The sequence below is a fragment of the Eurosta solidaginis genome, chromosome 5, assembly GCF_040869045.1.
Source record: "Eurosta solidaginis isolate ZX-2024a chromosome 5, ASM4086904v1, whole genome shotgun sequence".
In the NCBI taxonomy this organism is placed as follows: Eukaryota; Metazoa; Arthropoda; class Insecta; order Diptera; family Tephritidae; genus Eurosta; species Eurosta solidaginis.
The window spans coordinates 231,183,531-231,211,267 of record NC_090323.1 but is presented as its reverse complement, the minus strand read 5'-3'; the positions used below and the strand labels follow the sequence as shown (position 1 = coordinate 231,211,267).

The following is a 27,737-nucleotide window of genomic DNA, read 5'->3' as shown; positions in this document are numbered from 1 at the left end:
AATTTTCGCAATTAGTTTCTTATAAGTAGCAGTGATGCGCATCCGTTGATACCACCTTCGACCATATCCGACCAATTTTCGACATGAACAATAAATGGCCTAAACATTCTTAAGCGAGTAGAAAATATAGTAACGCGCCGGACGCCGCCGCCGCTGCGCCCATATTTTTGACATTCGGCGGCGGCGTTTATCGGCGGCGTATATCTCTAAATTCACCTAAATAACTTAAATCTATCCGATACTCAAATATTTTGTTTCTGTGAGCTGGAGGATGAAACGCCGATTCACATTCTCTGCGAATGCGTCGCCCTGGCAAGGCAGATACTCTCCCATTTAAATCGTGTGACTCTTAATCGCTATGTGGTATGGAGTAAAAAGCTTGAAGAGGTACTTAGACACATTAAAAGTTTCATATACAAAATTAGACCAAAAGGTCATGCACAGTGCTGCTCAAAACTTTCTATATGGAAGTGCGAATCACAATACATGTACAAAATTGTATGTGCAGTCACTGAAACATTTTTTTGTGTTTAAAAAATTTTAGTTGTTTGAGGTCGGAAAAAGTTGAATATTTAGTTTCATGTTACAAAATATTTGCTTAAAATATTACGTCAATAGTTATATCACCAACATACAAGAGCCAATAAATTTCATTCTGAAAGTAGCGAAAAATTACATTGACCTCTAGCCTCAGTTTTTGTAGTAACATATTTTATATTGTGACGAATATTAGTATCACTAAGCCGATACTAAGCAGTATGTACGTAAACAAATCAATCATTATCTACACACGTACATACAAGGCAACGGAGAGATACTCATAAACACATGTAATCATCAGCCGAAGTAGTACTCACATATACACACGCATATGCCTATGTGAGAGACTACAAACTACAAATACACACGCATATGCCTATGCGAGAGGCTATAAACTACAAATACACACGCATATAGCTGGTAACCAAGTAGAAGATTATAGAGGGAGAAACGTCTGGACATTTTTAGAAATATGCCGACAAGTTAACAGCTTCAATCAATTCTGCAATCATCACCACTAATCCCGGAGTGGGCCGACAATTTTTTTTTATTTAATTAAAAAAAAAACTTTAAAATTTTTTTTGTATTTTTTCCGAAAAGTACATTTAAAAACATATTAAAAAAAAAAAATGATCCCAAACGGTCAATTTTTGAAAAAGTTATAGCATTTTGAAAAAAACACCGTTTACATTAATAGGTTACAAACACAAGATTATTTCAAGAATGTGCCATGGCGTGGTGACGGACGGCGATCAGCTGGTTGGTACTTTTTTAATATGATTTCACACTTCCACTTGCCGCAAAGTACGATTTGATTTAACTCCATCGAATTACAAAAACATAGCACATGGCAGTTTTATAACGATGTTTTTCCAATATATATATATGTGTGTATGTACATATGTAGATAAAGAAATTTAGATATATGAATATCACTGTACAAATTAGAGCCTAATAAAATTCGCTAATTGTAAAAGTGTAAACACTGATAAGTAATTTGCTTTATCAAGATGAAAGAATTGCAAATGTTTGTTTTGACAGTGCTGCGAGAGATCTTTAGCCAAGAGCAACTAAGATTTTGTGTGCCTAGGGAAAAGCCCTTACTTCGCGCAACAGTTAACGGTACAAAAAATATGCTGAAAATATGTGCAAAATCCGAAGGCATATTCAAGCGTGAATATCGCAAACAATTATTGGCGTCAATTTGTAGTAAGATGATTTCGAAAAATTTATTTAAAATAAATGAAAACATTATGTGTGATGGTGTATGCAAAGTTGAAAATGTGCCCGCCGGGATGGAACACTTACCTTATGAATAGTTCAAAAAATATAAACAATACATTTTCGGCAAATTTAAAAAGCAGCGAAATCGTGATTTTAACTATAATTTCTATATCTAATTTTAGGCTTCCACTTTTGCATTATGTTAAATACTAAAATGGCAATAATTGATTTACTCATATAATAGCCGTTTTTTTACACGCGCATACGTTTCGTTTCCGCGTGAAAAAAAACGCCTATCTTCGCTTATATAATGCTTAGGAGACCCATCTAGCGGTAGTGGTTAAACAACTAGCTACAGCACAGGGTGTACCGAAAAGCGGAGACACAACCCTCTGTTGTATTTCTGTGTATAACATATAGCTGAATCAGTTCAGATAAATAGTGGACGCGCATAGAATTAGTGCAGAGGGTGAAACATAGACACATATTTCAGTTATATCTGAATATAATGCGTATTGAAATTTAGTAGTACTAATTTTATGCGTATCAATTTCAGAGGTGTATTTAAAGTTAGCAGTCCATATAAAGTTTAAGCGTAAACGTATATAGATGTGAAAAAGAACACAGCTAATGACAAACACCAAATACCTTAGTACAATGTATCACTCATTCAAATTTATAATTGATATCAAATAGGAAAGTTAAAAAGAAAAAAAACTAATATCGTTGTTTTAGCAGTGCGTTGTAAAATTTTTTTTCAATTTTTGAAAGCTCCTCGTAGTCAGAGCTGTGTAAATTCAATTCTATTACATTACACATTACATTCCTCAGTAATTCGAAAAAATAATCAATTCCTGTTCTGCACAGCAAAGGAATACATTTCGTTTCTCCAAAAAAAAAATACTAAAAGTAATTTCGTTTTTTTGAGGCTCAATTACAAAAATTTTTTTGTTTGTAATTGACAAAAAAAAAATACTTTGCGCAATTGTAATTTCCTTCCAAGTACTTTCGAAAGGAATGGGAAATGTAACCGAAATTTCTTTCAATTATATTACAAGGAATGGAAAAAGGACTTTCGAATTTCCCGTTCCGTCCCTCAAAGCAATAGCGAAAGTAATTGAAGAACTATAAGTTAGTCTTTGTATAAGAACTTACTCCGGTTGAAGTGGGTGACTTTTCGGATCAAACTTTTCATTATCTCATCAGATTTTTCTTGTGAGTGGTAACTGAAGGAAAACGCCAATGAATATCAAATCATTATCCTCGTAAAGTTCCCAGCTAAGTAAGGGCTGTCAAAGTGTGGTGGCTATAGGAAAACACCATACTTTTTAATTTTCTTTGATGCATTCAGCTGGCATAACGTAAACACCATTAATGTTCCGGAAAACTTTTTCGTGTACTTGATCTTTTGATAGCATCCATAGTTGCCTCCTCTGGACCATATTGTAATAAATATTATTAGAACAGACAATGACAAAGAGTCGTCCCTATAAAACCTCAGAAGTGTTTGCAGTGAAGTGTAGTTAAGGTATAGCGGCACCAGGTGCAACTAAATTTGTCAATGCCAAAAGCTTCTATATAATTCAAAGTTTGCGTAAAAATTATGCATCGTTTCGCCTCCTTGTTTGAAAACTTCAGTGGTCAGATGTTCTTCTGTGCCTCATTGTTTTTAAGTCGGATTTTTTGCATTCCCACCTCCTTACAGTTCGAGATTTACTCTTGTACCTTGGCTAAAACACCTTGGCGCTGAGGGAGTAAGCTACCTGACGCACGCTTTCAAACCTGGGAAACCGGATGACGAAGGTGAGCCATAAAGACCGGTATCAGTCTTCCTGCTCCAACAGTTTACTACGAATCTTCGCCTAGCCACTCATCAGCATGGTTTCCGTAAAATGCATAGCACTACCAGCGCTGTCAAAAGCTTTTGACATAGTCAACCACGGCACTCTACACCAAGATATAGAAGGTTCACCCTTTCCCCTTTGTATAAAAAGATGGGCTGCAAATTATCTGAACCTAGCCGACCAAATCCACGGCCAATCCGTGTTGCAACGTGGAATATTGGACGTTCACGTCGATGGTGTTGCGCTACAGACTGTGAGTCATCCAAATATCTTAGGTGTAACATTCGGTGACACTCTCACCTTAAAGGCGTATGCCATCGAAGTTGTATCTAAAGTACAAAGCCGCAACAAAATCCTCAAGTCGCAGCACTTGGGGAAAATATGAAGAAACGTTGCTAGCCACATACAAAGCAATTGGCCGGCCGCTCAACAGCAAATCTAAACTACAATGATACACATTTTCCATACCCGTCCTCATATATGGCGAGGAGAAATGAATTGCCAGTCATAGAAGACAGTGCTTCTGCTTTACAAACAATTTCTTATGGTCCACGGAGTTACTATGGACTTATAAAGTCACCGCTTGAATTACTTTTTGTTTGACACGTTGTCCTTTACAAACTCTCAATATCTCTCGGTATGCTTGAACATAAATTAAGTGAGTGGCAAGTACACTTAATATAAAACAATTTAGTTTCAGTCTTTTACATAGTTTGCAGTTCATTGTGTATTTAAAATATATTCTCTTAGCTCGACTAGTGACAAAAATTTATCACGAAAAGTGTTTGATAACCGATCGAAATGTCTAGACACTAAAAACAGACTATGTTTTCTGATAAGTCCGTTTTTTTCATCAAAAATTAATGACAATGTGTTTGCCCAAAATCCAACACTTTTCTTTTTACTGCTTCGCCTAAATTATCTCCTCGCTTGTTGTTGTTGTTGTAGCGATAAGGATACCCCACGAAGGCCTTGGAGAGTGTTATGGATGTTGATGGTCCTTTGCCGGATGCAGATCCGGTACGTTCCCATAACAAGCACCATTAAGGCACCAGCTTAACCATTTCGGCAACGATTTAGTATGAACAAATGAATTCAAGGCCAGCCCGCCCTTCCATCCCATAGATCCATGAGGAACTTGAGGTCGCCATAGCCTCGGATGTTAAAGTAACAGGATTCGGCACGGTTAGGTGAGGTTGACGATTGGGTTGGAGAAGCTATATTTTGAGCTGGAAACACCTTGAAATGGTTTCGCTACACAACCCCTTAAATCAATTTAGTATTTTAGTCGCCTCTTACGACAGGCACACAGCCCCCTTACCTGCTGGGGGATTATCTCCTCGGTTGTTGTTGTTGTAGCAGTGCTTCGCCCCATCCAATAGGTCTGACCAATCACAAATTGTCATCAATGCCCTCTAACGGGAGTCCGAGAAAACAGGGGGACCATAATGAGAGAGGTGTTACAGGCGTTGGTTCCACATTAAAATTGAAGAGATGGTTGGTATCATGTGGGGACACATTGCAAGCGGGGCATACATTTTGTATGTCGGAGTTGACTCTGGATAGGTAAGAGTTTAACCTGTTACAGCATCCAGATCGAAGTTGGGCTAGAGTGACTCGTGTTTCCCTAGGGAGTGTGTGTTAATCGTCCGCAAGTTTAGGGTATTGCTCTTTGAGTACTGGATTCACCGGGCAATTCCTGGCATGGAGGTCCGACACCTTTTTATGGAGTTCACCAAGGACCTGCTTATGTTTTTGGCTTCATACGGCTGTGTTCTCAAGTTCCGTATTTCCTCATAGTGCTTACGGATGTGACTCCTTAAGCCCCTGGGCGGTGTTGGCTCATCAACCAGATATCTGTTGGGATGCCCAGGTTTCTGGGTATTCAACAGAAACTGTTTGGTTAGCATTTCATTTCTTTCCCTTAGCTGGTTTCCCAGGCTTTAGTAGCGGGACCACCTTGGCCATTTTCTATTTTTCGGGAATGACAAAGGTGGAAAGAGACAGGTTGAAGACATGTGCTAAATATTTAAAACCCTCATTTCCTAGGCTTTTAAGCATCGGCATGGCTATGCCGCCAGGGCCCACCGCTTTAGATGGTTTAGCTTGACCGATGGCATCCTCAACCTCTTTGGCGGTGATGGTAATTGGGGACGCGCTGAATTTATGTTTATGCGCGTGCCTGTTGGCCCTCCTAGTCTAGCTTTGTCAACCCTAGAATGTATTATATATTGTCGGCAAAAGGCGCTCGCGCATCCGACAGCACTTCATCGCCAAAGGCGAGGGAAATTTTGTCGTTGTGCTTGGACGGATTCGATAGGGACTTTCGGTCGACCAAAGCTTACCCACACCGGCAGAGAGGTTACAGCTTCTTAGATGCTCCTCCCATTTCGCCCGCTTGTGTTCATCCACAAGCAATCTGATGTGTTGGTTTATGTCCCTTATTTGGGGGTTGCCGGGATCGAGCTGTGTTATAAGGTCACGTTCTCTCGCTAAATTTGCGGCCTCCGCCGGAAAGTGAGGCCGAATTTCGGGAATTCTTCCGGCGGGAATAAAGCGAGCCGCGGCGAATTCAATGACCTTGCGGAAAGCACGTTCCCCTTGGCGAGCATCAGTCGGAATAGTGAGGGCAGCAAAGCGGCTGTCTGTAAAGGATTTATATTCTTCGCACTTTCCTTTTTTAAAGTTTATGAAAGTGCATTTTTCAGAGACGATGAAGTCGGCGGTACGCTCGAGCGAGATGAGTATTGGCAGGTGGTCGGATGCCAATGTTACCATCGGCTGCCAGTTGACGCAGTTTACGAGTCCTACGCTCACGACTGATATATCTGGCGAACTGTGACAGCTTCCTACCATACGAGTGGGGCGTCTCCGTTTGGTGTGCAGAACGTCGCTTCTTCTATTTGATCCGCCAACATCTCACCTCTGCTGTCCACCGGCAAGTTTGAATGCCATAGGTCCTCGGTGAAATGTCATTGTTATGCTACATTTTATTGACAGCAATTTTTGTCGGAAAAATTTTATTGAAGTAATTTGAAAATTATGTGTGGGTTAACGAATGTGTAGAAAATTTTGAATTTTCGCCTCAGTGAAAAAGAAAGAAATGTACCAAAATCGTGGCTACTGCCTAAAAACGACCAAAATTGAAAAATAGGTACCAAAAAAAAGCGAACCAAATGTGGTTGGAAGGGGTATTCTTGGTCCAAATGGGCGAAAGTGGCAACCGTAGCTGCTTGCTTTAATGTGAACCACAAATCACATAAGATGGGACATTAGTTTAATTAAATTAATCACGCTCTTTTCTTCTTTCCTTCAATCAAGCCCAAAAATATAAAAATCGTTTGGCAAATAGCGTTTAAAAAAAAAAAAAAAAAAATAAATGTAAGGCGCGATAACCTCCGAAGAGATCTAAGGCCGAGCTTCTCTTCCAATTTGCGTCGTGCTCCTCTTGATTTTCCCTACAAATTGGCCGGACGGGACCTACATGTTTTACGACGACTCCGAACGGCATCTGCAAGGCAGATGAGTTTTCACTGAGAGCTTTTCATGGCAGAAATACACCCGGAGCGCTTGCCAAACACTGCCGAGGGGCGACCCCGCTTAGACAAATTTTCTTCTAATTGAAAGCATTATTTCTAAAATTTTGATGTTGCTTTGCCCGGGGTGCGAACCCAAGGCATACGGTGTGATAGGCGGAGCACGCTACCATCACACCACGGTGGCCGCAAATAGCGTTTAGATATGTTAAAATGATAGTTTATGGGACATAAGTAGAGTTGACCGATAAGAACGATACATTTTTCCGATACATTTACTGTTAAAAATATTTTAGTTAAACAATTAAATTATCCATTAAAATAAAGGAAATTTACACAAAAACATGCTCTTGTATTTTGCAAGAAAAACTATAGCATATCAGCTGTTCTCTCACAGAGGCGCAGAACGAAGCAATTTTGGACTCGTGACTGCGCAATCTGGGTTTGTAAATGTGTATGTGTATATCATGGCTCAATTTTATGGTTGGCTCATCTATACAGTAACAAAATACCTTTGCTCAGACTGTCAAAATCTGCGTGTTGGTGTTAGGCGAATGGAAAGGAATGAAAACAGAAAATCTTGTCAATGTGTTGGTTTCATTTTGAGTTTGCCTTCTCCTTTTGACAATCCCTACTCCGGTGAAATAAAAAAATAAAATCAGCTGATGAGATGAACCAACCATACAGTTGAGCTATGGTGTACATGTACATACAAAGTGTGGCTGCTTACTTTTTTGGTTTTTATTTACTAACAGTAACTAGTATCCACCACAAAAAGTAATTTGCTTTATCAAGATGAAAGAATCCAAATGTTTTTAATGACAGTGCTGCGAGAGATATTTAGCCAAGAGCAACTAAGATTTTGTGTCCCTAGGGAAAAGCCTTTACTTTGCGCAACAGTTAACGGTACAAAAATTATGCTGAAAATATGTGCAAAATCCGAAGGCATATTCAAGCGTGAATATCGCAAACAATTATTGGTGTCAATTTGTAGTAAGATGATTTCGAAAAATTTATTTATAATAAATGAAAACATTATGTGTGAGGGTGTAAAAAAAGATGAAAGTGTGCCCGACGGGCTGGAACACTTACCTTATGAATGGTTCAAAAAATATAAAAAATTTATTTTCGGCGAATTTAAAAAGCAACGAAATCGAGATTTTATCCATAATTTCTATATCTAAATTTAGACTTTCACTTTTGCATTATGTTAAATACTAAAATGGCTATAATTGATTTACTTTTTTTATACATACTATGTATTACATACATACATTGTATTACATACTATGTACGCTTGTTTGTAAATACTCAAAAAATAAATCGTAAATATGCCATACAAATTATATTTTATCAGTCCAACCAAAAATTTTAGCCAAATATTTGACAACAATAAAACATTCTTCGTACAGTGGCGTAGTGGGGGGGTTATTATAACTAATTTCTGGAAAAAATTTTCTATACTAAAAAATGCACGCATATATCGGGAATACTTGCGGCAGGTTGTGGAATAATGAAAAGCATATGGGCAAATCCGAAAAACTTTTACTTTTTTGTATACCCGGGTTTTACACACGGGCAAAAAACTTGACGATTGCCAATTTTTGGCGAAAATTTCGTATATTTGCCACATGTACAAACATCAATAACTTTCCTTGAGCGATTATTCCAAGATGAGGCAATTGATGGTATACTACTGTGGTGTAGAGAAAAATTTAACAAACGGGTATGAAATATTTGACGGTTACCCGGTTTCATATTTTTGCCGATATCTCTAAAACCGGGTTTCGGGTATCAACAAAATTTTACCTAAATATACCCCATATAGGTATGTACATCCTGATAAAATTTCAACACAATCGGTTAAGAAGTGTTTAAATAAGTAAACAAATTTAAAGTTTTCCGGGTTTATATTTTTATCAATATCTCCAAAACCGGACCTCGGGTATTAAAACTTTTTTACCTAAACATACTTCGTTCACATATCTATATATCGGTGGAAAGGTGTTAAAATAAATGTGTTGCAAACTTTGCAGTAAAAAATATTTGGCGGTTATTCGGTTTTATATTTTTACCGATATCTACAAAACCGGGTCTCGTGTATCAAAAAAATTTTACATAGCTAACAGCTGCATATATCTACTTATTTTTTTAAAATTTCGATATAATCGGTACAGAAGTTTTGAAATAAATGTATATTTAACATTGCGACCTCAATTTATATATATTTTGCTCGATCTTTTGACTATATCTTTTTGAGGCATTATGTAAGACAAGTAACGGCGATGCACTATAGCTCCAATTTACCCCTCAATGTTCCTAACAAAACGATATTTGCCATATTCCAAAAAAAAAATTTTTCTCCAAAAAACCAAAGTTTGGCGGATTTCCCCATATATCTTTTTTTCTCACGTTCAACGTTATGATAGAAGTTATTAAGAAATGCTTTAACAAAAACTGTTAAACGTGAATCTGAAACACGATGGAGCGCCAGAATACAAGCGGTTAGCGTTATCATCGTAGGGCTAGAGAATGTAGTAGAACACCTAGACCAATTAGCAGAGGACACTAACACCACAAGTGACACCAGAAGCGAAGCCAGAATTCTGTTGCAAAATATAATAAATTTTAGTTTCATAACACTAGTTCATTTCTGGTATGATATCCTAAGGAGGATTAATCGTGTGCAGCTCAGATCACAAGATCCGGGGATAAATTTGAGAAGCGTATCGTTATCATAAATCTGACTGAACTATCCGAAATTCGAGACACTCTCTGTGAAGAAGCAATAGAAAAAGCGAAGTCTCTTTGTGAAAAGTGGGATATTGATATAATAAAACGTGCAAGAAGGCACGGCAAAATGCTGTGAGATTCGGCTAGAGATGTTGGTCATTCACCAGAATGTGAAATTTCTCGCGTTATGAAAAGTGTTATCGGTCGTCTCCAACAAGAAATGCGTAAAAGATTTAAGCGACTAAATGACCTTATTTTTAAATTTGGTTTTCTCTTAGACATTAGAAATTGGTAAAAAAAAATATTTTGCCCCGGGCGCAAGAAAACCTCGCATTAGCTTTTGTTTCAAAAATATCTTTTTAGAAATGTGCAAAGAAAGAATAGCCTTCTCCGATGTTGCTCCTCTGTTTGTTCAGCGACTACCAAACCAAAGAGAATAATAATATGTGTGAAGTGAGCGCGAATAATTATTTCACTAGCTGACGACCACTGATATAAGGTAGGAGCTAACAGGAATGATGTAGAAAAAAATCACATCTGTATAAAGAAAATCAACAAACAGAGCTGATATAGAAACCAGTCAGACTGGTGTAAATAACATCAGAATACAGCGCTGATGTAGAAATTTGTCACACCTGTATAAATAAAATCAGACCTGATGTAAAAATTATCATTTATTTTCTTACAAAATTTTATAATTTAATATATAAGATCATATAGTAGATTTATATAATGTGGTATGCTTGATGAGCTCGAAGCCACAAAGTAAAACACAATGTTTTTACTCTGAAGTCATCTTCGGACTAACGAATATAAACAACAATTCAAAAACCAAAAATGTATAAATTATATTATAAATAATATATATAAGGATATACATATATACAAATTTATAAACAAGCTGTGTTAATCCATATTTATAAATATATTTATATATATGTATAGTTTATACATTTTTGGTTTTACGTTTTATATAGCATTTTCAGGTCAAATGAAACTTTTTTCATTTCAAATGAACCTTTTTTCATTTTAAATGAAACTTTTTTCATTTTAAATGAAACTTTTTTCATTTCAAATGAAACTTTTTTCAAGTCAAATGAAACCATACTACTAAGGTAATTGTCAATATATTTATATCGTACTTTATAACGGTAAGTATTTATCAAATTTTTCTTTAAGACAACTATTTCTATTTAGCCACATTGAAGGCAAAATTTTTGCTTAAATTTTCTTTGTGAATTTAAGCTGCAGTTAAGGTCGGCTTAGTTTAGCCTTGCCCTTTGATCGTTTCAATTTTTAATAGATAAAGTAGCAGGGTTATACGCTAGGCAACTTATATACTACAGTTTAACCACCCACTTAAAATAAGCACCTATATTTTTTACTTGTATCTACTCCTCTTATATATAAAGCACATTCTTCTTCTACATATTCTTCGTTAATAACGTAGGAATAGAGCAACGTAGAGAACAAATAGAAGGAACCAAAGAGCATGATGTGAGCGTATTTCCTATTCACTGTCTGACACCAACTAACACATCGGTTGAATCCTCTGTATTATGCTTTTCTCTTTGACCAACGTCTTACCAAACAACATAGAACGATAGCAAGGTATTGAGAGAAACATTACTTTTACCAACTATATAGTAGAGCATGTGGACTGTGGAGAGATCTTTTTTAACTATGCTGAAAAACATAACGGTAAAAAGTGATCTTTTCTACTCTATGGCGTAGTTACATTGCCCTTCACTCGTTTGGGCCTTTGAAAACATATTTATTTGTTTTTATTCCATTATTTTTCATTGTATATTGTATGAAAAGACCCTTATAAATCAAAGTCAAAAAAAGTAAAAAAAAAAAATGAAGTTTCACAGGCTCGAAAATTATTTGTTTGAGTATGCGTAGTGAAACTTTTTTTCCTGACCCCAAATCCTATCGAAAAATCGATGGCGCGATATCGGTTAATAATTCACAAAGAAAATTTAAGCACAAATTTTGCCTTCAGTGTGACTAAATAGAAATAGTTGTCTTAAAGAAAAATTTGATAAATACTTAGCGTTATAAAGTACGATATAAATATATTGACAATTACATTAGTAGTATGGTTTCATTTGACTTGAAAAAAGTTTCATTCGAAATGAAAAAAGTTTCATTTAAAATGAAAAAAGTTTCATTTAAAATGAAAAAAGCTTCATTTGAAATGAAAAAAAGTTTCATTTGATTTGAAAAAAGTTTCATTTAAAATGAAAAAAGTTTCATTTAAAATGAAAAAAGTTTCATTTAAAATGAAAAAAGTTTCATTTAAAATGAAAAAAGCTTCATTTGAAATGAAAAAAAGTTTCATTTGATTTGAAAAAAGTTTCATTTGACCTGAAAATGCTATAAATAAAAACAAGCAAGGACGGGACTGTTTTCGACTGTGCCGAAGAGTTCATACCTTTCATGAACGTGGCTGAACAATAATCTTATCCCATTCGTAATATCAAAATAATCGGATGTATAAGATAAGAAATATATAGTGAACAGATGTACATACCTAAACGAATTTTAAGATAAATAAAAAATAGATAGGTACTTTGTGTGATGATGCAAAGTTTCATGTTTTTTGTGGTCTGCATGAGATAGCTCTGACCATGAATCACTTACTTTAACAATATATAACGTAAACCTAAGTATTTGATGAAATTTGAAGCTTCTAGCCGTTAAAAAGGGGGCAAAAATTACAGTTTATATGGGCTATATAACATATATATTGTGACGAATATTAGTGACACTAAGTGATACTCTACACTAGTCTGATGCTAAGTAAATGAAGCCACAACAACAATAAAGCAGGCAGTCACTTGTATCTACATAAACGAATCAAGCGTACAAACACTTGCATATATCTTATCTTAGATACTCCCAAAAGTAGGCAATCGTCTGTGGAAGTATCACTCACATATACAAGCGCATGGGCTATGCGAGAAGCTATAAAAATCGTGCATCTGTAGTTATAGCTAAGAAATTTATAGGTGGTAAAAAATAGCAAATTCTAGAAATAGAAACGCCAGAAATATGTCAACCAGGAAACCAAAGGGTATAAAAGCACCAGCTGAGGCACAACGAATCAGTTTGATTTAAGCACGCTAACTGTTGAGCAGTAGAAGTGTTATTGTGGAGTACTTTAATAAAGGCCATTTTGGCCATTATTGAATAGTGGAGTTAATTTTTCAACATTTTAGTGATTCGAACGTTAGTAGAATGTTGCAAATAAGAGGAATTTCAGTAAATTCGTTACAATATCAACCACCTCCCTGATTCTTTCAGACAACAATATATGCTATCCGCGTAAGCATTTGATGAAATTTGAAGCTTCTGGCTGTTCAAATGGTGTAGAAATTGCGAAAAGTTTCTTATCTGAACAATTGGTTTTAGGGGACATATTCTATATATACGACCGATCTCCTCGATATTTTCAGACAACAATACATATCTGCTATATTCGAAAGCATTCGGTGAAATTTGAAGCCTTTAGCTGTTAAAATGGGGCAGTAATTATGAAAAGTTTCTTATCTGAACAATCGTTTGTATGAGATATATACTACATACACCACCGATCTATACAATTTTTTCAGACAACTATGAATGCTGTATACGTACACATTCGGTGAAATTCGAACCCTCTAGATGTTAAAATGGGGGAGTAATTACGAAATCCTTCTTATCTGAACAATCGGTTGTGGGGGATATATGCTATATATACGACCGATCTGATCCACTTTTTCAGACAACAATATATACAATATGCGAAAGCATATGGTGAAGTTTGATGCTTCAATCTGATAAATTGAGGAAGATATGACAAAAATCCTCTTTTCTGAAAAATCGGTTATATGGGGGATATATGCTATAGTGGTCCGATGCGACCGGTTCCACCAAATGTCCAATCGGACACCTATATATACCCGCTTACCATATTTTATCAATATATCTCAAAAATTGTGGTACTATTTTTAATTCGATTGTAAAATTTTCATGTATATCCTGTCCGACTCAAAAATGTCCGCTAAAAAAAAGAAAAACAACTGTTATCGCCAATGTTTATAGCGGACATTTTAGGTCGGAAAGGCTATACATGCAAATTTTACAATCAAATAAAGTTTTTTTAGTAGGTCATGAAAAAAGCTTAAAAATCAAAGTCGAAAAAAAGTAAAAAAAAAATATAATTTCGCCAGCTCGACAATTATTTTTTTGGGTATGCGTAGTGGAAATTTTATTCCTGAGGCCAAATTCTATCGAAAAATCGATGGCGCGATATCGGTTAATAAATCGACCCACCCTAATGTATGTATACAATTAGTACATATCAGAAAAATACGTCAAGCTACATTAGTTTTTAAGCTACTTGAAAATTTTTCAATCATATATGCTACAAGTGAGCATGTGGATGAAGTTCCAACATTGTAGTTCAATAGGAAGTCTCTTGAAAATTGGTCGCAAGATTGCCCCCGTTCCCTACGATTTTTCTTAATATCTTAATTCGTGCGTCCTCTATCGAAACTTTTTGTATTAAGTTTTATACTTTCATCGGTTTCTGAATTAAGTATGAAATTTCACGCATTTTTTTCTGAATCAAGTTTGAAATTTCTGAACCAAGTTTGTAATTTCAAGTGTCTAACTCATCGAGAAGTTACTTATAGGCCGATTTCAAATTTCCAAATTCTCATCTAATTATTTCAATTCGTGCGCCACCTATCGGAATGTTTTCCCCTTTTGTTCCTTTGTCTCGGTGTCTTAACCTATATGTGAAGTTTCACGTTTGTAGCTCAATGAGAAGTTACTTAAAAAACTATTGCAAAATTCCCGTACGATTTTTCTAAATATTTCGTTCCGTTCGCCCCTAGCGGAACTTTTTATTATGCGTTTAAAAAAAAAATATTTAGAAATTACCAAATTCTTGTGATAGTAGCACTTTTCCGGAATTTGTTATGGCACTTGAACGGTTTTTGATTTGTGACCAGTAAAATGTATATTAATATTAGTGGGCGGTGGCACGCCCATAGTCTCATTCTGAAAACTTCGGAAGGCAGTACTTTTGTCGATTCGTTTATGCCGTTACAAAGTTTCGTTTGTTGAGGTTAGCTACATAATATACCTTGTTCCACACGTAGTTTTTTGCAATTTAAGGTTTCCGAATTCGATAGATGCAAGGCTGATGGAATCAGAACCCGCCTATGGAGGCAGAGGAAGATGGCGGCCACTACTCCGCTCGAAGGACTAAGTGGAAAACAATATAAATTCCCTTGGTGTGACCAATTGGCGCCAGTTAGCAGAGCGAAGACGCGATTGGTGGGCCTTGTAGGACGGCCAAAACCGTTTAAACGGTTAAGCGCCAATTAAGTAAGTAAGTATGTAAGGCTGATGGATGATTTCATATAAGTTATTTTAGGGAGAGGACAACAAAAAAACATCCAGTACGCAAACTTCACTTATAGAGCTGAAATGAAAGGATTATGCATGCGTGGTACCAGGGGGGGGAGGGGGGGCGGTCTGTATTTTGTATTGACTGTAATGAAATATATAATACTAATCTATGTACATAGTAATTTCTTACTATGGAACCGCGGATGGATTATGAGTTTCTGTTGTTGCTTCCATGAATGGAGCAGAAAATTTTCAAATATTTGTAATATCCGAACAATCAAATTTTGGCTTGCTTACGTTTAAAAAGTTTATTTTCCAATTCTTCTTCTCATTTTTCTTCTTATTCATGTACGTCCCTAATTTCGCTTACCGCCATTCGCTCCTAATACTTCTTCTCCGTCCCACTCATAAACCCAATCCCACTCCTCCTCTCACTGTCGGACCACTTTCACTCTCACTTGCACTCCTACACCCAGTCGCACTTCCACTCTCACATCCACTTCCTCTCCCATTACCTCTACCTATAAAACGTCAATTTCCTTATAAATGGAGTCTCTGTACTAAATATTGGATCCCTACTTCAAATAATTAGCAATAGATAGTGATTTAAGAGTTTTCTTAGTACGGGGCGTGGTACCGCCCACATTTGCAAAATTTTATACCGACCAATAATTGGGTACATATACTCAAATATAAATAGCTTGAGCTGAATTGACGCGGATTTTTGGTAAAATAAAATTTCTATTGCTTGGGGCGTTGCCCCTACATAGCATATCCAGCACAAGGTATATGCAAATAAAAATTTATCAGAGGTACGGCAAGCCTCCAGTGCTTCAGACGTGCGCAACTAACAGCAACTCGGATAACTATCTCATCGTTGCCAAAATAAGTCGCCGCCTCTGCGCAGCCAAAAGCAAGGAACGGAGACACAAAGAAAGCGAGGCGCGGAAAGACTGAAATCGCAACAGACTGCCAATGATTTCGCAACTCAACTCCCACACCTGCTCTCTCAGAGCACTACCCAACCCGATGGAATCCATGAGCAGTGAAAGTATATCCCCAAAGCACCTCATACCGCAGTGAAGAATAAAATTAGTCCTGCGATGAACCGCCCAGGGATGATGGGCGCGATCCCACAAACGATGATGATGGAATTAATGAACGTAATCAGAATAGCTGTAACCTGATGCCAAAACAGGAGCTATTCAAATATGGCGGCGAGGAGTTGGTAAGGCGCATGCATCAGCTTCTTTGAAAAATATAGTCGGAGGAGTGCATGCCTGACGATTGGATTCTAAGTTTTCTTTTCCCAGTCCACAAGAAGGGGGATCCTGCAAACTGGGCCAACTATCGCAGAATTAGATTTAAGGTCCTGTCAAGCGTATTGTGCGAAAGGTCGGACTCACCGTAGATTGGCTGATTGGACCTTATCAGTCAAAATTGGAACTTCTCCCAGCCGTTCAAAACTAAACGAGGATTCAGACAGGGTAACTCCCTATCGTGCGACTTCTTTAATTTGATGTTGGAGAAAATAATTTTTGCTACAGAACTTATCCGCTCCGGAACGATATTCTATAAAAGCGTGAAATTACTGCCGTATGCTGATGACATTGTTATCATCAGCCTGAACACTCGCCCCGTAAGTTCTGCTCACTCCAAACTGGAAAAAGACGCGAAAAAGATGGGTTTGATGGTAAATGAGGATAAGGAGTCAGTGTATTTGCACCTTGGAAACACCGCCACTGTTCGAAGGCATAGTTTCGAAATAGTAAAAGACTTCGAATAGTTGGGAACCACCACTAGCAAAAAAACAGACATCAGCTTTGAAATGCAGCGAAAAATCATCTTTATTAATAAATGCTACTTTAGACTATGCACGCAATTGAAAAGTAAAGTCTTCCCTAGGCAAATAAGAATCATACTTTATTTACCGGTCCTGCTATGTGGTTGAAAAAGCATGAACATGGGCCACGACAACATCAAATTAGGCGGCTCAGGGAGTATTCAAGAGAAAAGTTCTTCGGCAGATTTATGGGCCTCCCCAGTAGTACTGAGGAAGGCTGAATTATGAGCTGTACGAACCTTACACAGCCATAAACATAGTTCATCGAATTAAAACACAGCGTCTACACTGGCTGGGCCATGTTATGCGAATGAAAGATAAGGTCCCGGCTAAGAAAGTTTTTTTTATGGGAACCCGATGGAAGCAGAAGAAGAGGGCGGCCTTTACTCCGCTGGATGGAGCAGGTAGAAAACTCTCTTGATGTTACCAATTGGCGTCAGTTATCAGTTGATCTATTGGTGGGTATATCTGTTCTTCTTTAAATTTTTTCTTCGAATTGGGAAATATAGCGAAAATAATTTAAAAGATGCAAAAAAAAATTCTGTATACAAATTTTTATAATTGATAATCACATTTGTTGTTTCTTTTGTTTTCAGTTACCATAATCCCATTTGCGCATGGCTTTGGGATGGGTTGGTTTTCAGTAATTTTAGCAAAATTGCAATCTCCCCTTGAAACTGCTTTGGATTTTGTAATAACAGTAAATGAAGGATCATGGATGGGTGGATTTGCATCGCTTGGTGGTGGATGCGGAAATATCATTTTCGGTATTTTGGCCGATTTAGTAGGCCGAAAAGCTAGCCTTTATTTTCTAGCAATTCCATATGCGGTGAGTTTATGCATTAAACGAAGTTTAATTTAATTTTGAAATTTGAAAAAATGTATAGATTTCTTGGGTACTCGTTTATTTTGCAAAATCTGTGGAGTACTTATATGTGGGGCGTTTTCTTGCTGGTATTAGTGGTGGTGGCTCATATGTCATGGTGCCAATCTTTATTGGTGAAATAGCTGATCCCAAGTAAGTACATTGTCCTTTCTTTGCTTACAGTAAACTACATTGCTGGATGGTTTAAGATGGTTTTAGATATTAACAATTTCAATCTATCTTTGTTCTTAACCATGGTACTCTCACCCAAAGAATAGCGGTTCCAGGGTTATTTGCTTCTAGTATTCTCATCGTACATCGTAGACTGATTTAACCATAGGTATGATCCGGCTAGAGAAGCTCGGCACAAAATCTCTTCGGAGGTTACCGCGCCTTACATTTATATATTTTTTTATTTATGATCCGGCTAGTAACTGTTACTCGTAGAGTGATCCCCAATTTCTTTCGGGGTGTTTTCTATGTTGCAACATTAATAACAGTACAAGTGAGAGAGAGATGGATGTTTGACGCATGTCTTTGTTTCTCCTTCTTCGTCGTATCTGAAAAAAGGAAACAGCGAAGGTGGCACTGCTTGAAAAACCAGATAACCACACATAGTAGTATTGACCGATATCTCTCCTTTCGCTTAAAGCGAAGACACTCCGGCGGGTTAACGGGCATAGAATATTTCCGCAAGACCAAATACCCGAAGATGTGGGGTGCCAAGAAAAACCATTCCCGAGGTATTAGTACCAAAACGTACTCGATTCATATACGGGCAGGGTTTCTGCCGCTACCTGCACAACAACAACAACAACACTGGAAACATTTCTTCTCCTTTAAAATACCGCAAGACTGCCAATAGAAAACTGTTAGCATATCTGGCGTAAAATGCCAAGCACTGGCACTAAATGTCATAAATACCCAGATAAGGTACGAACAATGCTCGTCGCGTTCGAACTGTGAAGTGCCTTTGATACGGTCAAATTAATCAAATTTCAATGTCCCTATTACTGGACATAATACTGTCGATCCCCAAAACTTCTGGTATGTAATGTACAATCAACACTTCTAACACCAAATATTTTATGGTTTGCTAAAACTGATGGTTTCCATGGACCATCGTAAGAGGACTTTGATGACAATTTTAACCCCACTGAGCGTGGTGAAGCATTGTAAAGGCAAAAACAACAACAACATCTTCAAATTAGATAAATCCATACATACTTGTACGGTAAACAAACGGATCGAGAGTACAATAAGCCTTTTCCGCTTTACACTTTTGAGCTCTACACCGGTCTATAATAATTGAATGTTCAATTATATTTTTGTTTAAGATAAACTGAAAAAAAAAACTTATTCAATTTATTTCCCTCCCACTCCTAAACTCATTTCCCCTTCTACTCTCACTCCCACTCAGACTCCCAATACCAATTCCACTCACGTTCCAATTGCCACCCCCTCTCCCACTTCCATTCCACTCCCAATCCCAATCCAACTTCCAATCCCACTCCCGCCCTCACTCCCTCTCCCTTTCCGATTCCAATGCACCTCCAACTCTCACTCCCAATTCAAATCCCACACCCTCTCCCACACTTCTCTCCTCCTTTATCTTCTATTTTTCTTCATATTTTTCTCAATACCTTATTCGGTTTATCTTACTCCCGCCAGAAAACCCCTTTCTATTCTTCTCCCCCTCCGAATTCCACTCCCACTCCCGCTCCAACTCCCACTCCCATTCACATTGCCATTCCCACCCCACACGCGTACCATATATGGAATACCATCTTGAAATAATTGAAGGGTTGAAGCTAGTTCAAGCTCTTCTTAAGAGGGGGCGTGGCACCGCCCACTTTTCAGTACTTTTCAGTAACGAGCGAATGAAAAAAAATTATCGAATCAATCAAGCCGTATAAGATTTAACGAGACTAACGTACACCAGTTCATTTTATATACATATGCATACAACAAAATAATAAAAAAGTTACGTATACGCAACGGCACCCATCTTTTCTGGTGGTTTGCGTGTAATTGATTGGTTTTTATTAAAACAACGTTGTTAATTTTATAATTATTTAATTTTTATACTCAGTTGAGCAGAGCTCACAGAGTATATTAAGTTTGATTGGATAACGGTTGGTTGTACATATATAAAGGAATCGAGATAGATATAGACTTCCATATATCAAAATAATCAGGATCGAAAAAAAATTTGATTGAGCCATGTCCGTCCGTCCGTCCGTCCGTCCGTCCGTCCGTCCGTCCGTCCGTCCGTCCGTTAACACGATAACTTGAGTAAATTTTGAGGTATCTTGATGAAATTTGGTATGTAGGTTCCTGAGCACTCATCTCAGATCGCTATTTAAAATGAACGATATCGGACTATAACCACGCCCACTTTTTCGATATCGAAAATTTCGAAAAACCGAAAAAATGCGATAATTCATTTCCAAAGGCGGTTAAAGCGCTGAAACTTGGTAGATGGGTTGACGTTATGACGCAGAATAGAAAACTAGTAAGATTTTGGACAATGGACGTGGCACCGCCCACTTTTACAAGAAGGTAATTTAAAAGTTTTGCAAGCTGTAATTTGGCAGTCGTTGAAGATATCATGATGAAATTTGGCAGGAACGTTACTACTATTACTACATATGTGCTAAATAAAAATTAGCAAAATTGGATGAAGAACACGCCCACTTTTTAAAAAAATTTTTTTTTAAATTCAAATTTTAACAAAAAAGTTAATATCTTTACTGCATATAAGTAAATTAAGTCAAAATTCAACTCCAGTAATGATATGATGCAACAAAATCCAAAAATAAAAGAAAATTTCAAAATGGGCGTGGCTCCGCCCATTTTCATTTAGTTTGTCTAGAATACTTTTAATGCCATAAGTCGAACAAAAATATACCAATCCTTCTCAAATTTGGTAGGAGCATAGATTCTGTGACGGCAACTGTTCTCTGTGAAAATGGGCGAAATCGGTGGAAGCCACGCCCAGTTTTTATACACAGTCCACCGTCTGTCCTTCCGCTCGGCCGTTAACACAATAACTTGAGCAAAAATCGATATATCTTTACTAAACTTAGCCCACGTACTTACCTGAACTCACTTTATCTTGGTATAAAAAATGGCCGAAATCCGACCATAACCACGCCCACTTTATCGATATCGAAAATTACGAAAAATGAAAAAAATGCCATAATTCTATACCAACTACGAAAAAAGGGATGAAACATAGTAACTGGATTGGTTTATTGACGCAAAATATAACTTTGGAAAAAACTTTGTAAAATGAGTGTGACACCTACCATATTAAGTAGAAGAAAATGAAAAAGTTCTACAAGGCGAAATCAACAGCCCTTGGAATCTTGGCAGGAATACTGTTAGTGGTATTGCATATATAAATAAATTAGCAGTACCCGACAGATGATTTTCTGGATCACCTGGTCCACATTTTGGTCGATATCGCGAGAACGCCTTCACATATACATCTAAGGGCCACTCGCTGTTAAAACCCTCATTTATACTTTTAGTTTGATATCCATATCGTACAAACACATTCTAGAATCACCCTGGCCCACCCTAATGGCGATATCTCGAAAAGGCGTCCACCTATAGACCTAATGCCCACTCCCTCTTAAAATGCTCAGTAACACCTTTCGTTTGATACCCATATCGTACAAACATTCTAGAGTCACCCCTGGCCCACCCTAATGGCGATATCTCGAAAAGGCGGCCACCTATATACCTAATGTCCACTCCCTCTTAAAATGCTCAGTAACACCTTTCGTTTGATACCCATATCGTACAAAAATTCTAGAGTCACCCCTGGCCCACCCTAATGGCGATATCTCGAAAAGGCGTCCGCCTATAGACCTAACGCTCACTCCCTCTTAAAATGCTCAGTAACACCTTTCGTTTGATACCCATATCGTACAAACATTCTAGAGTCACCCCTGGCCCACCCTAATGGCGATATCTCGAAAAGGCATCCACATATAGACCTAATGCCCACTCCCTCTTAAAATGCTCAGTAACCCTTGGTCCACCTTTATGGCGATATCTCGAAAAGGCGTCCACCTATAGAACTAAGGATTACTCCCTTTTAAAATACTCATTACCACCTTTCATTTGATACCCATATCGTACAAACACATTCGAGAGTCACCCTGGCCCACCCTAATGGCGATATCTCGAAAAGGCGTCCACCTATAGACCTAATGCCCACTCCCTCTTAAAATGCTCAGTAACACCTTTCGTTTGATACCCATATCGTACAAACATTCTAGAGTCACCCTGGCCCACCCTAATGGCGATATCTCGAAAAGGCGTCCACCTATAGACCTAATGCCCACTCCCTCTTAAAATGCTCAGTAACACCTTTCGTTTGATATCCATATCGTACAAACATTCTAGAGTCACCCTTGGTCCACCTTTATGGCGATATCTCGAAAAGGCGTCCACCTATAGAACTAAGGATTACTCCCTTTTAAAATACTCATTACCACCTTTCATTTGATACCCATATCGTACAAAAACATTCTAGAGTCACCCCTGGCCCACCCTAATGGCGATATCTCGAAAAGGAGTCCACCTATAGACCTAATGCCCCCACTCCCTATTAAAATGATCAGTAACACCTTTCGTTTGATACCCATATCGTACAAACATTCTAGAGTCACCCCTGGCCCACCCTAATGGCGATATCTCGAAAAGGCGTCCACCTATAGACCTAATGCCCACTCCCTCTTAAAATGATCAGTAACACCTTTCGTTTGATACCCATATCGCACAAACACATTCTAGAGTCACCCCTGGCCCACCCTAATGACGATACCTCGAAAAGGCGTCCACCTATAGACCTAATGCCCACTTCCTCTTAAAATGCTCAGTAGCACCTTTCGTTTGATACCCATATCGTACAAACATTCTAGAGTCACCCTTGGTCCACCTTTATGGCGATATCTCGAAAAGGCGTCCACCTATAGAACTAAGGATTACTCCCTTTTAAAAAACTCATTACCATCTTTCATTTGATACCCATATCATACAAACACATTCTAGAGTCACCCCTGGCCCACCCCAATGGCGACATTTCGAAAAGGCGTGCACCTATAGACCTAATGCCCACTCCCTCTTAAAATGCTCAGTAACACCTTTCATTTGATTCCCATATCGTACAACTAGAGACACCCCTGGTCCACCTTTATGGCGATATCTCGAAACGGCGTCCACCTATGGAACTAAGGATCACTGCTTTTCAAAATACTCATTAACAGCTTTCATTTGATACCCATATCGTACAAACATATTCTAGAGTCACCCCTGGTCCACCTTTATGGCGATATCCCTAAATGGCGTCCATCCATAGAACTATGGCCTACTCTCTCTTAAAATACTCTTTAATACCTTCCATTTGATACACATGTCATACAACCACATTCCAGGGTTACCCTAGGTTCATTTTCCTACATGGTGATTTTCCTTATTTTGTCTCCATAGCTCTCAACTGAGTATGTAATGTTCGGTTACACCCGAACTTAGCCTTCCTTACTTGTTAATTTTCTTTTTCAGAATACGTGGTCGCTTGACTTCCTTCTTTTCGCTTACTCTGAATAGTGGCATATTTATTGGTTACATAGTAACAGCACGTTTACCATATCATTTCATACCAGTTTTGGGCGTTGCTTTGCCTGCGATCTTCTTTCTATCGCAATTATTTTTCCCAGAAACGCCAGTGTTTTTAATACAACGTGGTTTGGATGAACGCGCAAAGAAATCTTTCAAATTCTATCGCAATTTCCAGTCGATTACAAAAGAAAGTATAGAAGAATTCCAAATCGAATTTGATAATTTGAAATGTGCCGTTACAGCTAGTCATAATATAAATATGAATGTAACTTGGCGTGATTTTTGTAAGTATTTACATAAATTTCGATAATATGAAATCTATATAGAATTTGTGTAATATTTTTTTTCTCCTTTGCAGGCAATAAACGAGCGGCTATCGCTTTTGCCAATAGTTTAGTTTTGATGATGTTAAATATATTTTGTGGTGCTTATGCAATACTTTATTACACCTCTAATATATTTATACAAGCTCGTGCTGATTTGGATCCAGATACCAATACGATAATTGTGGGTTTGGTGCAAGTGACTGGTGTTTGTGCGGCAACGATTTTGGTGGACAAATTTGGTCGTAAACCTTTGCTGATGTTCTCGTGCGGTGCAACTTGTGTGGGTCTGACAATATTTGGGATATATGGTTATATGCTCCAGAACACTACAGTCGATGTGTCCGGCTTGAGTTCTTGGCTGCCTCTAGTGAATGTGTGTCTTGTTTTGTTCGTTGTTAATGCGGGCCTTATACCGATACCATTCGTTTTGCTGGTGGAATTAATGCCACCCAAGGTAAGCAGATTGTATTATTTATAAGGTAAGGGCATTTTATTTTATTTTATTTTTATTTTTTTTATTTTAAGGGCATTTTATACTTAGTTACAAACTCATTTCGTTTATAGTATACCCATATCGCCAACGCCGCGGAAAAAGCTGCCATGTCCACTTTTCATTTAAAATTTCTTTTTGGTTCATCATTCTCCGAGCCACGTTTCAGTTTTTCTATGAATGTGCCTGAACCAAATTTGAATACGATATCAGAGCGAACTAATTTACCTGTTTTTTGCAGACAATTAAGAACGAAAATAAGCACACCCGCTTAGTGTTGTTCCGATACGAGTAACCACGATTATATACTCGAGTACCTTTTTCAAGCACCAAGTAGTTTTCGTAGTCGATTACCTCGTACAAGTGCCACCTTTGGTATCGAGGAACCGATACTCATGTAACGCTTCATTAAAAAACTAAAAATCCAGCAATATGGTGCCGTTTTAGTATCTACAATTCACTAAGATGTTTTATATTGATAGCACCATAGCACAGAGGTTCGTGTTTCCGCTATTAAGCACAACTCGTTTTGCAGCGAGTTATTTAACCACTTCAATAATTGCCGCTGGATGGGTCTAACTTTCCTTTGCACGCCTAGAGAGTTACACACAAGCATATATACATACAAGTGAGGCTAATATAACCGTGTTAAAAAGGCTAACCTTCTGTCCTTCATCTCGCATGTTGGCTTTTTCCTTAATACGAGTGAGTTAACTTTTGGGGAAACTTGGCAATAAAGTTTTCTTTGGTCTGGTATTCGGTTATGAAGTGTTTAAGTTGGAAACATTGTGCCGATAGTTGGGGCACTGATCATGCAATTACATAGATCCTTTGCGATTTAACACTGTGAGGTTAAGCCTTAAGGCAGGTACTGCCCATGAAAGCATACTACTATTTACCTGGCCGGGAGTGGCTTAAGAGGTGACTATAATATGGGTACCCAATTCGAACTAAGGTGTATCCAAGATAGTAAGCAGGCAGGTAGTGTACTTCTTGAGTGCACTTCTTGAGACCCACCAAGGACAATACAACTGGTCAGCGAGAACCAGGAAAACCAGTAGTGATTTGTATACAAGGCTGATATCCTGTTCATGGGAACGGCCCTTAATCGGGAGTTTCGCAATGGCTGTAGTTTCAATTTAAATGCGAGGAGAGTTCATTTTTGAAAGAAGTTTACACTAAAGTTTTATCTTGGAATGGCAGCTTTTACCACGCCGCCGATAACACAAATATATTATATGTAACTTATATTATGCCTTATTATACTCAGCTGAGGAGAGCTCACAGAGTATATTAACTCTGTTCGCATAACGGTACCCCGTAACGGCATAAACTAATCGGGATACATGTAGACTTCTATATATCAAAATGATCTTGGCAAAAAAAAGAAATTCATTTAGCCATGTCCGTCCGTCCGCCTGCCTGTCCGTGAACACGATAACTTGAGTAACTTCTGAGGTATCTTGATGAAATTTGGTATGTAGGTTCCTGGGCACTCACCTCAGATCGCTATTTAAAATGAACGAAATCGGACTATAACCTCGCCCACTTTTTCGAAATCGGAAATTACGAAAAATGAAAAAAATGCCATAATTCCATACCACATATGAAAAAAGAGATGAAACATGGTAATTTTATTGGCTCATTGACGCAAAATATAACTTTAGAAAAAAACTTTGTGAAATAGTTGTGACACCTACCATATTAAGTAGAAGAAAATGAAAAAGTTCTGCAGAGCGAAATCAAAAGCCCTTGGAATCTTTGCAGAAATACTGTTCGTGGTATTACATATATAAATAACTTAGCGGTCCCCGACAGATGATGTTCTGGGTCACCTTGGTCCACATTTTGGTCGATATCTCGAAAACGCCTTCACATATATAACTAAGGGCCACTCCCTTTTAAAACCCTCATTAATACCTTGAATTTGAGCCCCATATCGTACAAACACATTCTACAGTCACACTTGGCCCACCTTTATGGCGATATCTCGAAAACGCCTTCACATATAGAACTATGGACCACTCCCTTTTAAAATACTCTTTAATACCTTCCATTTAAGACCCATGTCATACAAACACATTCCAGGGTTACCCCAGCTTCATTTTCTAATTGGTGATTTTCCCTTATTTTGTCTCCAAAGCTCTCAGCTGAGTATGTAATGTTCGGTTACACCCGAACTTAGCCTACCTTACTTGTTTTTCTTTTGTTTTTCAACAGATACGCGCTAAGGCTTCAGCCATTTGTTTGGTGCTATTTAACATTTTTGGATTCATTTTGATGAAATTATTTCCTGTTGCATTGGAAGATTTCGGCTTAGCTCTGCCAATGTGGAGTTTTGCCTTATTAGATCTGTTCGGTTTGGTGTACATTTCTTTGTTCATAAAAGAAACTAAAGGGATGTCTCTAAATAAAGTCGATCCGTGAAACTCATTCAAAAATGCTAGCAAATTTGTATATATAACTTCTGTTTCATAAAAATATCTGGCGTCACTTTGGATTGGTTAGCATGTTGTGACCAGTATTGCCAGAACTTTTTCAGAAAAAATACTAGATTGAGAAAAATAAAAAGCTAAAATAAGGGTAATACCTATATGACACTACTTTATTTTTGCTTGAATTTCAAGCTTAAAATACTGACGGAACTTTATCGGAAAGTCGGCATGCAAAAACAATTTCAAACGAGAGCAAGGGAGACCAATATTGCCCACAAAAGGAACAAGTTTGATATGTTATTGTTGACTTTTTTCATTTCATTTTTCTCCAAATTTTTTCACAATAAAACTATGAAAATATAGCCGAAAAAATATTGCACGATCGTTTGGTTGTTTTTTGAACGTTGATTTTCGTTACATATTTGTGCACAAAATTTACAAAATAAAAATTAAATTTTCATTTGTTGGAAAAAATAAAGAAAAATCGGCCGAATTCCAAAAAAACCTATCGAAACACAAACTGCCACGTTTGTTTTTAATGGACTAGGTTGTACTCGTATTTTTCTTGTATTTCGTTAGTTTTTTGGAACAGAGTTTACACACTCGCACTAGCACTGACGCCGTATTAGGAGAGAAAGTGACAAAAAATTTAAGAAAAAATTACAGAAAAAATATAAGAGAATAAAGTAGTGTCATATAGGTATAAATAAAAATGTTTAAGGCTAAGAAAAAAATCTAAAAGTTTAAGGCAACTTTCTGTACGTTTTATTAATTTTTTTCATAAAAGACATAACAGAATAAAAAAATTTATTAATTCTTACTCGAATTTCATAAAAAATAAAAGAAATTGTTAGCAACTGC

General features: G+C 37.5%; 2 protein-coding genes across 5 annotated transcripts in view; one reads left to right on the top strand and one right to left on the bottom strand.

Annotated features, from left to right (window-relative positions):
* Window positions 1-27,737, bottom strand: part of Tsp66E (Tetraspanin 66E) — a 483,181-nt gene that overhangs the window by 310,998 nt on the left and 144,446 nt on the right. The gene's annotated exons all lie outside the window — the stretch shown is intronic.
* Window positions 1,592-27,737, top strand: LOC137252738 (facilitated trehalose transporter Tret1-like). 2 transcript variants are annotated; one of them, XM_067788819.1, is made up of 6 exons: window positions 1,592-1,749; window positions 17,723-17,955; window positions 18,014-18,144; window positions 23,569-23,909; window positions 23,984-24,405; window positions 26,662-27,737. In XM_067788819.1, the coding sequence occupies exons 1-6, from the start codon at window positions 1,674-1,676 to the stop codon at window positions 26,866-26,868; spliced, it is 1,410 nt and encodes a 469-aa protein (XP_067644920.1). In that variant the 5' UTR covers window positions 1,592-1,673; the 3' UTR covers window positions 26,869-27,737. The 2 variants fall into 2 exon arrangements, with proteins under 2 accessions (XP_067644920.1, XP_067644919.1); XM_067788818.1 differs by lacking the exon at window positions 1,592-1,749 and adding an exon at window positions 7,962-8,137.

What these genes read in the sequence shown, in the direction of transcription:
- LOC137252738 (XM_067788818.1), top strand. Translation starts at nt 7,963, where the DNA reads ATGACAGTGCTGCGAGAGATATTTAGCCAAGAGCAACTAAGATTTTGT. An exon ending in ATTATTGGTGTCAATTTGTA is followed by an intron (nt 8,138 to 17,722) that starts GTAAGATGATTT and finishes TTTTGTTTTCAG; the next exon opens with TTACCATAATCCCATTTGCG. An exon ending in TGTAACTTGGCGTGATTTTT is followed by an intron (nt 23,910 to 23,983) that starts GTAAGTATTTAC and finishes TCTCCTTTGCAG; the next exon opens with GCAATAAACGAGCGGCTATC.